The sequence below is a fragment of the Cardiocondyla obscurior genome, linkage group LG01, assembly GCF_019399895.1.
Source record: "Cardiocondyla obscurior isolate alpha-2009 linkage group LG01, Cobs3.1, whole genome shotgun sequence".
NCBI classification, from domain to species: domain Eukaryota; kingdom Metazoa; phylum Arthropoda; class Insecta; order Hymenoptera; family Formicidae; genus Cardiocondyla; species Cardiocondyla obscurior.
Window position 1 is genome coordinate 12,483,728 of NC_091864.1, and position 12,901 is coordinate 12,496,628.

Consider the following 12,901-nt stretch of genomic DNA (forward strand, 5'->3'; position numbering starts at 1 on the left):
AAAGGGAGAGGTTTCCTAAGTAAAATTTCATTCTGAAAACTATTTAGAATGTAAAAATATCTCTTGCAAATATCTGTGATATACATTCTCATCATACAAACATACACAATTGTTTCGGATTGAACTTTAATTGCGTTTTACATTGTATATATATATATTTTTTTTTTAGTAACTTTTTCTTATTCCTTTTCCACAAGTTTCTAGCTGCGCATCTATTTCTGCTACATATATTAAGATAATGTGACATAATACGACCAAAAATATCGGCTATCTGTCTTTGGAACACGTTATTCGTATGCGTAGGTGCATCCGTTTGGCATTCATTATAAGTGTATCACGTGTGCAACGCGTGCAGCAATTTACAATAACGCGATAAGTGGCGAAAAAACGTTGATTTTAGTACATCGCCTTCCAGTAAACAATACAATCGTTAATTCTACGAATAATATATAAAAAGATAATTATTACTTTATCGATAACTCCATTATCTCTCGATCAAAGTCTCTGATTGATATAACAGTTTACAGTTTACTGCTTTTCAACAGTTTTTTTTTCTTATTAAATATATAAATAATTCTTTACCATTTTGTTCTCAAAGTTACTCTCAAAACTATTTCATTTTTCCCAATTAATTTTTTCTTAGCAAAGAAATATATCTTAACTTTTTTTTTCTTAATTTTTGTCCATTGTGATCATCTAACTTTTCTTCATAAAAGTTTTTATTTTTATACTTATAATATTGTTATAGAATTATATGTATAGAAAACAAGGAATAATACAAAATTGGATTGTGACAAAAAGATTAGGAAAAATAAAAAGTAAAAACCAACTTTTGTGAGAAAGAAAACATTCGTGAATAATTACAATGGCATATAATGACGACTTATATTTTATACATATACAAAAATGCAAATTTAAGCGAATTTATTGGACAATAGATATCTTTGCAGGAAGCAAATAAATGTATGTATAATAATAATATTTAATAATAATAATAATAATGATAGTAATAATAATGCTAACTTAAAAAGTAATATGAAACTTTATACAAATTTATGTTCCAAAGAGAATCAGTCTTAAAATATGATATAACATAACAAAAATCGCCGTAATATCATTAAAATGCTCATTTTACCCTCGAAGGGTAGGACTAGCTGTGTGTCAGTTAAAAATTTTTTCTTACAATAAGCTCGTAGAACAGTAATGTTTTGTGATGTAAATATTAAAAATATTGAAGCATTTTAAGCTAAACTGCAATTTTGTCACATTTCTAAAGAATGTTTCCTTTAGCACGTATTAGCGTTTAATATAATTTTAGAATAAATAGAAATTATAATAAATTTCTTTTGTTCTTAATTTCTAATCAATAAATCTTCAATGTAAGAGTTAAAAGATAGCATTACAACGCAAGAAAATATTGCACAAGATTACGATTATTCTTAAATATAAAATACATGTACGTAAATATAACAACATAAGCTCGACATAACAAACTTAATTTATAAACAGTGTTCATTTATGTACTGTTACATATTATATGTACAATTACAAAATGTACTTAAATATGTACAAATTCTGTCTTTTGTCAAAAGTCTCTTATTAATCTGACTGAACTTTGGTCAACGATTCAGTTCTCTTTGCACTTGGTCTAGAGTCTTGCCTTTGGTCTCCGGAACTAAGAAATAAACAAATGCAATGCCGACGCAGCAGAATAAAGAGAATAACCAGAAGGTGCCATAGGACTCAATAGCAACGGTCAATTTGGGGTAGAATGTGGTGACTATGAAGGCTACCAGCCAGTTGAATAGACAAGCGCTGCTACCGGCGACTCCCTTCACCTCCGGCGCAAAGATCTCGGGCATCATCATCCATGGAATAGGTCCAAAACCAAATGAAAACATTATGAGAAAGACACAAAGTGGAATAAGTGCAAACCATGGGATATCAGCGAAGGCAGAGGTGTATTCATTGCAGTAAAAGTAAACCCCGAGAATCAGAGTCGTTAGGAACATCACTACGATCGACGCCAGTAGTAGAATTTTTCTACCCAGCTTATCGACGACAAGAGTGCTAAAAAAGACTGATATTACTTGCACCGCTCCCACGATGATAGTCGCCTTACTCGAAGGAATGCTAGACTTGGCATCTTCGAAGATCTTAGAAGAGTAAAAGATGATGGCGTTTACGCCGCTCATTTGTTGAAAAAGCATCAATCCGAAAGCGATTACAAAGCCTTTCTTGGCAGCCCGGGATTTAACCGAGACTGCAAACGACGCGCCACTCCGCTGGGTTTGTTCGAGTGCCTCGCGATGTATTTGCAGCTCACCTTCAATGTTATACTGACTACCGCGAAGTCTGATCATGCTTTTCTTCGCATCTTCCTCATTATTTTTCTTCAAGTAGTACACTGGAGTCTCCGGCATGAAGAAGAATACTCCAAAAAAGATCAACGGCATGATTGCAGAGATGATTGACAAAGTTTTCATGTTATCGATGACGTCCCCGAAGATGTATGAGGCCAGGATGCCTATGGTGAGCATCAGTTGGAAGAAGGAACCAAGTGTTCCACGAATCTCACTCTCGGCTATCTCCGATGTGTACAGTGGAGCAGCCACGCAAAATGCGCCAGCGCTGAAACCGGTAATGAATCTACCAAAATAGAACATTAGCGCTGAGTCTGCAAAAATTATAAGTAACCAGCCAAGGGTGAAAGGTATCACCATGAGCAACATGGTAACTTTTCTCCCAATTAAATCTGCTAGTATACCAATAGGGATACATATTATGCCTGCTCCAAGAGTGGCAAGTGATGATATCAAGGCAAATTCTTCTTCCTCGATTAGTACGCCATAATCGCGTATTATAAATATTCCATCTTTACCAGCAGGTGATGACCATCCAAGCACCATACCAGCTGCAAGAGCACCAAGTGTTGCAGCTAAACCCGCCAAGTATTGTGGTAACCTTTTGGCTTGACCAAATTGGCCATTATTAGAGACCAAGGTCTGTTGTGAGATAGCAATCTTCTCAGGCATGGCTGAACCACTTGCTGACAGAAGTGGCGTGTTCTCGTCGGTCTGTAAAAGAAACATTAGTTACAATCTGAATTATAATACTGAATTCTAACTTTTAATAAAATTTTTAATTTTAATAAAATCTATCCCTCATTAAATATACTATAATTTTAACAATTTAGCTGTGTATACAAAACTGTGACAATATGAGACTGATTTTTTAAAATAAACTATGTAATTAATTTACAATTCTGTAGTTAATACATTTTTCCATTTTCTCTCATACAATAAATTTATTACCATTTCTTAAAAAGTAAAATTATAGTACAAATTAACGAAGGTGAAAATAAGTCTAAAAAATTGTCTCCATCATCGTCATGTCATAATATTATTTCCACAGAAATGTTCACAAAAGAGACAAAGCAAAGTGAAAGGAATAAGTTGAAGGACAGAAGATTACGTACTGCTGAGCATGTTGCTGCCGCATTTTCGGCATCCCACGCAAAATTCGTCATTTTGAAATCTTTTTCAACTAATAAGTAACAAAGAAATGCAACGATTTTACATGTGTGATATTAGGACTTGAAATCTTGGGTGACAATAATGATAAACAGACACAGGCGAAGTCCTACAGTCCTACACATTATCTCCGAGGCGTAGATTAACAATAAACAACTCGTTACGCTCTTTTTATTTATTTTAATTTTTGTACTTTGATCTCACAAGATATTTTTTTTTATCACCCAAAAACACATGTCTCACTGCAGTAACGGAAAGTATCAAAGATAAAACCGCAAATCCCATAGATCATTATCAAACGACCAAATTGTCGACATAGCGATTAGAATAGCACTTGACATCTACCGGCGGATATAAAAATTAATTACGTATCTCGAAAATGTCGGAAACACCGACTGGCATTCCTTCGCCGGTGGTCGAGCGCAGTTAGCGTTATTGCAAAGTAACAACAGTTCAACTTTAATTGAGAGGTATGTAGTACTGAAAAATAGGAGGGTTTGACTTGGCGTTGAGTCGACTTCCATCGCTATCCTCAATTGACGGTAACGATCGACATCTTTTATTTTATCTCATTTTATCGGTAGCTTTGACTTGCCGTTGACTTGCTGTCGCGACGGTGGCGGTGGCGGCGCGTAGCAAATTTTTATGGAACTATAAGCTTTTTCTTTCTTTCTTTTACGAGACTTTAACATTTTTTTTAGTTTGACTCACTACAGAAATCCACCAGTTACAGACTCGTGGTAGTAATTAAAATTTGTGCGACTTCGTGTTAAATAGGGAATCGCTTAAAATAATTGTTCGTCGAAAAATTCGTACAAATTTTTATTCACTAGAAGTTCGTATGCTCGCATTTCCGTTTTGTCTTTGCAATTAATTGTTAGGTAACAGCTTCGAAAGAAAAACCAGCATCGATTATTAAATGATATCACATATAAAGTTATGCAATGTTAAACTGAAGGATAAAAAAATATACGGAAAAAGATCATAAAAAATAATGAACCGCAATTGCGAGACGCATAATGGAGAAAAAAAAAAAAAAAGAATAGTGTAGATAAAAATTTAAACGTCAGATAACAGATATTTTAAAACGTGCAAAGTTATGATATATTGGGAATTTCAATGTTCAAAGTCCTTTTTCTTTATATTTGTGTAAAATCGATGTCTAATAAATAATGACGTACGTGCACAACAATGCGGAAAGTCAATCTCATTTTTTTTTTTTTCTTGATAAAATTCCAATTGTTTTATTAAATCGTTATTATTGTGTTGTGTTATTTCTATTAGTGATATTATCGTAGAGTCCGTTGGAGATTAAACGAAATATATATGATAAAAATGTCGGGAAACTCATTCAATTGCGCGGAAGCTGCCGCGGAAAAAAGAAAAGCTTCTACCTGTGAACACGGAACAGTTCAAATACTAGTGAACGATAATGGGACAAGATATAGCATAGTATAATTCCGCTTCGGCACTTTGATAACAACGCAGATTACGTAAGCCACGTGTGATGTAAAAAGAAAAACATGACGCTTTTTGCAGGTCAATTAATTGCACGATATTCGTTTTTCTCGTTAATTTTGCTGGGAATTCGACAGAATGCCTCTCGTTTAAAAGCCACGTGGGAATGAAATTTGAATTAATTATTTCATTATTATTAATTTAATTAAACATTAATCTAATATACAAAAGTACAAAATAAAATAATTTTAAATTAAATTAATTATATCATTATTATTATATTATTATTAATTCGAATTGAAAGCTCGACGTTTCCCGACGTTATCAATGGAGATATTTATTTTCGATCCACTACAATGCGATGCGTTAAAAACATGAAAATTGATCGTGACTCTGCCACGGGACAGTTCATTTTTCGACGCGCGTGTCATTACGCGTTATCTGGGATCGTGAACCTTCACCTTTCGCACAAAGGAACGCGATCAATCTTCATTAAATCCCGAGTAACGTCTCCCTTGTCGCTGGAGGCTCGCTCGCGGTTTCCCATGCCGTTTAATAGCTCGGTATTATTGGATAATATCAAATTAATACTTCCACGCGTGTGATACGCCGCGCCCGAAGTGGACGATGCCCTACTTGGGATTATTCGCGCTGATTTACTGCGCGTTATTTAATTTAAAACAAATAGAACATTCGTCTAGTCACGATTCTCTAGGCCCAGATTGTTTCATTGCGATAACGACGCCGCGTCAATATTTTCTTACGACACACGTTTCTTAAATTATCATAAGTTATCGGAGAAATCGATGATACGATATCCGCTCCACATATTCATTATTTAACGACCGTGATTGTATAAATATTATCTTTTTTTTTTCCCTTTCTCTCTCTTTTTATTTGGTCAAGAACGCCGTTCTGCGCGTCTCAATCTATCCCATACGAATTTTTAGTAGAAATAATTCCTGATTTTTCCGACAAGTATTGTATTACGTTTTGAAAGAAGCGGTAGCGATGAATGCAGAAGCGCGGCCTTTTTTTCCTTTTTTTTATATTTATTTTTTTTTTTTTGAACGAAGCCAATACAAATTATTGCAACATTATAAACGTCAGTGTAAATATTAACACATCGATTTATTGCGTAACATTTATCGTGCGAGCGATACTCGCGCGATACAACGTCGAGTGCCAAGGGTTAAGTTTTAAGTTGCGGGATTAAACGCAATCCCGCGAAGCTTTAGCGAATTTTATTACCGCGATTGACGGCGGTATTTGCTTAATCGACACGCGACAGAATGATATAGATTTGAGAGAAAAAAAAAAAGAATCGTTCTTCCGCGTTTACGTTGCACTTAAAGAATAAAAAGTGAATTTTACGACACAATTATTGCGCTTATATTCAAAACAATGTTGTATTCGAGTTGATAAGGCGTACGCTTACGAGCGTCCGCTTACGAGGAAGGAGGATGCGAATAATTGAACCTTGTTACATATATAGGCACGTTTGATTATCAAGCGATATCGTAACGCGAGATAAAAGTAACAATAAAATGGGAAAATCTAAGAAAAGGGTGTTCTCCACAACTCTATTTGCTTACACGCGCATTTCTAAACGTTATCTCGTACTTGTCTTAATAAATGTATTAGTGACACATAAGACTTTGATATATTGAAAACTATGGCGCGTTAAATACATTTTTTTATATAAAATATTATAAAAAAAAGAAAATTATATTTATTAAAATTGGTAAATAAAAATTAATACGACTTTAATTTTAAATATAATTAAATACTAATGCAATTTAAATTATATACCGTTTATCTCGATTTTTTTTTCTTTTTTTCGTACATAAGTGTAAATAAGAAAATTAATAAGTTTGAAGAAAAGAAAAAGGGAAGCTAATTAATAAAATGCAATATCGCGATATTAAATAAATAACAAGAGACACTCAAATTATGAAAAGTGATATTTAAGAGAAACGGATATTTTATATCGCAATGTCGGCCAAAAGTTTGACTGTTTTATATTTCATAACTGTTTTGAATGCCTTAAATTTTTGTCACGTCATAACGTGCATCTGCTTCGCATGCTTGCACTCGAAATTAATAAAAGTATTAATTTAGCGCGACAATTGATGAACGCAAGCAACAATTAAGCGTCGTCCTGCTCTCGCACGTACTTGAGTAATACACTTTAACGTTGAAAATTATTTATGCAACGATCCGCAACGATACTCTGTTATGTAAGTAGCGTGTATCCGTGGTACCATCCGTAATTTTCGTTTTAGTGGGGTTTTTCCTGCGCGTCGATATACGCTTAAATCAACGCGGAAAATGTAGATTCTCGGTAACGTCGTGATGGTTATTAACTGAAAAATTATTAATCACATATGTGTAAATTGCAGCTACCAAAGCGCCGGTTCGTAAATTTTTTTTCTTTTTGTTATATATTTTATTTTCCTCTTATCTCGCGCATTTTGTGACCGATAATGCACAAAAAAGACTTGAATATTTGATATGAAATCGGTGTAAAGTGTGAATCTATCAATCGTCAAACTGCGGATAATTTACTAAACATTACCTATAGATTTATATATTTTTATATATATATTAATTTTATTGATGTATATTTTTATACGTATTAATTTTTATACATTATTAACATATGTTCTTCATTTATGTTTAAAGAAGCGTGTGATTGCTTTCACATTTTTTTTTTCTTTTTATAAATTATATTTCGCGCACTGAATCGAAAATGTCAAAAAATAGCGTAGAAAACTGATATTAGTGCGCGAATTAATTTTAATAATAATATATTAAATTGCGATATGCCAATTTTTGTCGCAACCGCCGCTTTTGGACGCGATAACTCACATTTATCTAGTTTTATTCGCCATATGTCTGCGTGGTGTGTGTATTTTTGCATAAATTTTACTTGCGCGAATATCCTCGAGTCAGCAAATGTTTCTCGCATTGCGCAAAGTCGCGATTAGAATTTTGATCTAAATTGCAGCGCAAATTATAGAGAATGGCTCATTGCCGAAGGTAACTTACAAATAAAATTTGTAAGTTAAAGAACCTGCAGACCAGGAAGAACACGGGTGAATCGTAAAAAAGAAAATATATAAGCATATATAAATAACACCACGTTGTAAAGTGCGAATAAAAGCTACACGCTGAATTTGAAAGTTCGTATTCTTTTGTGGAAATCGTGGAAACGTATATCGCACTTATCTCGCTCTTATCATCTCATTATTTTGTCAAATGTTAATCGGTGAATGCTCGCGGTGCTTTTTGCGAGCTCGTATATTTTACTTCTAACACGCGTGCTTTATTAAAAGAAAAAGAAAAAAAAATATATATTGCAAGGTCCAAGAAGAATTTATGTAACATCGACAACACTGATAGCTTTCTTCAATCAGATTAAACCCCAATATCTATTTTACCTGATTAAATAAATAACAGCACGATAAAATGCTCTCTAAGTTCAACAGTTGCAATAAGATAATTAAGTACACGCGAGTAAAATGAAAGATGAAAAAGAAAAAAAAAGTGGGAGAATGCAATTTAAAAATAAGGGGATTGATGAATGGGCGTCTTATCACACACCTTTTACCTCCGATTTCCTTCGTGCGAGATGGTTTCCCTCGACGGGTCGGTGATCTCTCACTTTGGGCGAAAACGCAGGCCTGCCGAAGAAACTTGCGCAGGCTGTGTGAAACCGAGCTTGCGAGTCGTACTGACCAGCGTGTGCCGTGGTGTGCGACGAAGTATTGCCGCGGAAGCCCGCTACGCTAATCATCGGCCCCCAAGAATTCAATTCTTATCAGCCGCGTGCAGCCCGCCGAACGCGAAGTTATCTTGATTTCATCAGCAGCTTACGCGCCGACGCCGCGAATGAATCCTTAAAACGCTCCTCCGCGAAATGTGTGATGTACTTTTTTTTTCCCCCCTTTTGCATTACTTTTCCTTCGGTTTCCGATTTTGAATAATCGTGTGATTGCGATGCCTATCTTCGTTGATTTTCGTGCGAAAGTCCGAAGCTGCCCATCCATCCGGCGCGAATTAATTTGAGGGTAAACGACGCCTTGGCGATCTTGCATCGTCGATGAGCATAAAGATAAATCACCTTTTTTTCTTTTGGATAAATCAGAATTTTGGTGATCATCTGACGCGGTAACAAAACATCCGGAATGATATCGATAAAAGTTTATCTTATATTTTTATCATCGAATAAAAAATGCGTTTTCCGAGCCGCACGTAGAAAGAATTTAAATTTAGAAGAATAAATGACACTTTGATCATTCTATTTCTTTAAAGTAACAATAAAATTTCTTTAAAATGTCACATGTCCTTTTAGATTTTTTTTTTTTGCTTTTTCTTTTTACTCTACATTTTATTTTACATACTTTCGGCAAATAGGAATATCGAAAAATGAAATAAAACTATTCTGTTTTGCATCACGTGCTTTATAACATTACCGGAAGTTATTGGCAATAATTAAAATAATATAAATATTATAAATAAATTTTATAAGCTATATATGAATATTGCAAATAAATCTTTATGAAATAAATTTGGAGTAGAAAATTTTAATAAGTCTGTACGTTATTTTTTTCAGAAATTAATTGAATTGAATTGAATTTTTTAACACGGTTTTTTTCTTTTTTAATTGATTTTTATAACGTAACTTGTGGTTCATTTATTTGTATGCCACTTTCAGATAGTTATTATCAAACGCGTTACATTATCAAACGCATGCAGTGCATTGCGTGATTTTTCGTAGAATAATAGATCTCAGCGATTAAAATTTTTATTATTTACCTATTACTTTATGATTCATAATTCGCATATCATCCCTCGTAAATTACCGTAAAAATCTGGGCGATATATGAAATTGATAATCGATATATTCCACTATCTCAGCTTTATCTTTGATTGTGAAAGGCAGATAAAGCCGATAATCGCTCAGTAAAGGATGTAAAATATGTTTTAAATGAGCAAACACAATTTATAACTTCATTCAAATAAATCAATACTTAAAATAAATGACATAAAAAAAAATTTTACTTATAGACCGATATTCATAGAGAGTTCTTATATTCAAGATTGTTTTAAGTACAATCTTATTTGATTTCTAACCAATCACAGAGTGATATTATCGTCTTAAGACGACAAATAACTACACTTAAGACTTTTTTTCTCACTTATGACACTTAAGAATAATCACAAACTTCTTTCCACAGTTTTTCTAAGCCAAAAAGTTTTATATAAAGTACATACATATTTTATTAATACGTATTTATCTATAAAAAAAAATTTCTGGGAAAAAAAAATATATATAAAATAAAATTAATTAAATTAAAAAACATGAAAAAGAAATAAATTTAGAATCAAGAGAAAGCCATTATACACTGACGCATTTTTGTTTGGGTGAATGACGCTGATATGTCGCTGCTTAATTATCGGTTTCTAATTCGAATATAACAAATATATCTCGCCTGTAAACATTCTTAAGTAGCGATTTGATAATTATAATGTCACAATTTGGAAGAGTAAATTCATATTATCGTTGTCAGGTTATTAATTTCTTCCTATCGCAAAGTTATGCTAAAAAAAAAAAAAAAGAATTATCTTTCCATTAAAAGCACAATAATAGTTCTTATTTTAAATTAAACGCATTTGGTAATAATAGAAGAATAACTTTTGATCTGGACGGATGATGGAGGGCATATTTGCATACACAGTGTTTTGATTAATAATTAATACGTGACGTAAATGCATTCAACGTCAATAAATTCAACGAAATGCCTATCGGGCTTCCCATTTTTAAGTCAAGTGTCGCCAGATAATTTAAGTATTCTGTAATAGATTTATATTTTGAGGAAAAAAAAGGATGCACATTATATGTGTAACATTTATAAGACTTCATCTATTCGTTTTTTATATTTGTTTTAGCCGGTATATCTATATTTTTTTTTTTAATAAAAGCACACGTACGATTTAAAAAGAAATAAGACTCTACTTTAATTAACTTTTATTTAGTTGTATCCAGTTTGTTATCGCGGATAGAATATTATCAATATCTTATTGCTTGACGAAAGAGAAGACAGATTAGATTACGAACCGTGCATTATAGAAATTTTGCTAAGCGCAATTCTGTCTAATCAATTACCGATTAAGTTAAATACAAGTTCGATCGGAACGCCAACAAATTAAATTATCACTAAAAACACTTATCGTTGTAAAAGGACTTATTATCTTTCTTAAAAAAGAAAAAAAAAAGAAAATTAAATATTTTACAACAAGATGCATTCGCAAAGCTCTCTCGTCGAATCAAAATTATTACAAATTAAGAATTGCGAGTTGAAAATCGAAGATCAACCCGTATACAACTGAATTAATAATAAAATCAAATTAATAAAAAAAAAAAAAAAGAAAAAAATGGTTTGTGCGATCGATGGTCTAATTTCCGATTTCTTCGCAGGCTCTTCATTTTCGACGACCAGTCGGGTAACACTGATATTCCGCGAGTCTCGTTCGAAAATCCGCGCCGGCGGCCGGCAGCAACCGGAAGTAGGTTGCGTCATCTCTCTTCGAGATCGCCGCGAGTGTCGGCCCGACAGCCGACTTCCGCTCCGCTTCGGTTTACGCAACAGACAGATAGATAATTTCGTCGGGCTTGTACTTTCTCGCGTAAGAACTTCCAGCGAAGAGAAAAATGTTGCGCGTCGTAGCGACACGCGTGGCCTCGGCGGCCCGCACCGCGATGGTACCGCGGATCGCTGTTTCTGGCAGCCAGTGCACCAGGGCGTCCCACGACGGCCTCAAAGAGTCCGACGAGGAGTTCGACCAGCGATACGTGAACTTCTTCAACCGCACCGACCTCGATCACTGGGAGATCCGGAAAGCCATGAACGACCTGGCCGGTGAGTTCGCTTGCTCTGTTTACTTCCAACTTCGATGAATCTTGAATACCCGAGATTCATCACTTTAGTTATATCTGACGGGTATTTTCACCACGTAAATCTTAAGTTAAAAAGTGTCTGATACTTTTGATTTCACCACTCTGCTGTACGTTGAATCAGTTATGATATTTTGGGATCGAATGTCTCTGTTTATAAAATAAAGGTATTTAATTGTAATTATCACGCTATATTTCTGTTATAGCCTCCAATGTTGCCTGGATATGTATCTTTATTTGGCTTATTATGAACGCATGCCCACATATCGACTGTAAAAACAAATTAATACTTTGTTCTGCTTCACAGGTATGGATCTTGTGCCAGAGCCCAAGGTTATATGCGCAGGATTGAGAGCTTGCAGAAGGCTAAATGACTTTGCACTTGCTGTAAGGTTTCTAGAGTCTGTTAAAGAGAAGGGCGGCTCGCAAGCTGACAAAATCTATCCTTACATTCTTCAAGAAATCAGGCCCACCTTGGACGAGCTCGGTATCAACACTCCTGAGGAGCTAGGATACGACAAGCCAGAACTAGCCTATGAATCGGTGTATCATATGTAATGAACTAAGAACTACGCTGTATAAATTCTAGTATTTATATATCCTTAGCTGCTGCCTTGGATGCAAATGTTAAGAGAATTAATTTGACAATGAAACTAAGCTTTATTTGTATCTATGCAATCAGCAGCATTGTTAAATAAACATACATAATTCTATCAAGTCTATTGTTCATAAAAAAAAATCGAAATGTAATTTATATAGTACATAAAATGTACCAAATTATTAATTTTAATTTAAACAATTATAATGTTGATAGAGAAATCAAGAAATTGTGATTGCTTTCGACATTTTCGCTCAAAGAAATCATTGCAATTTATTCTCAGAATAAAATTATTTTTTGTTTTTTTCTGTGCATTCAAAAACTGCCGGTCTTTTCTTTTGCGCGTTGTTA

The 12,901-nt window shown here is 33.9% G+C and overlaps 2 protein-coding genes across 4 annotated transcripts; one reads left to right on the forward strand and one right to left on the reverse strand.

Annotated features, from left to right (window-relative positions):
* Nucleotides 1-830: 830 nt before the first annotated feature.
* Nucleotides 831-8,805, reverse strand: LOC139103436 (facilitated trehalose transporter Tret1). Of its 3 annotated transcripts, none has more exons than XM_070658091.1 (2): nt 8,605-8,805; nt 831-3,077 (listed from the first exon to the last, which is right to left on the reverse strand). In XM_070658091.1, exons 1-2 carry the CDS (start codon nt 8,788-8,790, stop codon nt 1,620-1,622), a joined length of 1,644 nt encoding a protein of 547 aa, XP_070514192.1. In that variant the 5' UTR covers nt 8,791-8,805; the 3' UTR covers nt 831-1,619. The 3 variants fall into 3 exon arrangements, with proteins under 3 accessions (XP_070514192.1, XP_070514211.1, XP_070514202.1); XM_070658110.1 differs by having other exon boundaries at nt 8,598-8,741; XM_070658101.1 differs by lacking the exon at nt 8,605-8,805 and adding an exon at nt 3,479-8,587.
* Nucleotides 8,806-11,514: 2,709 nt separating this feature from the next.
* Nucleotides 11,515-12,665, forward strand: Cox5a (Cytochrome c oxidase subunit 5A). The gene is made up of 2 exons (XM_070658398.1): nt 11,515-11,917; nt 12,260-12,665. Exons 1-2 carry the CDS (start codon nt 11,710-11,712, stop codon nt 12,508-12,510), a joined length of 459 nt encoding a protein of 152 aa, XP_070514499.1. The 5' UTR covers nt 11,515-11,709; the 3' UTR covers nt 12,511-12,665.
* The last annotated feature ends 236 nt before the right edge of the window (nt 12,666-12,901 follow it).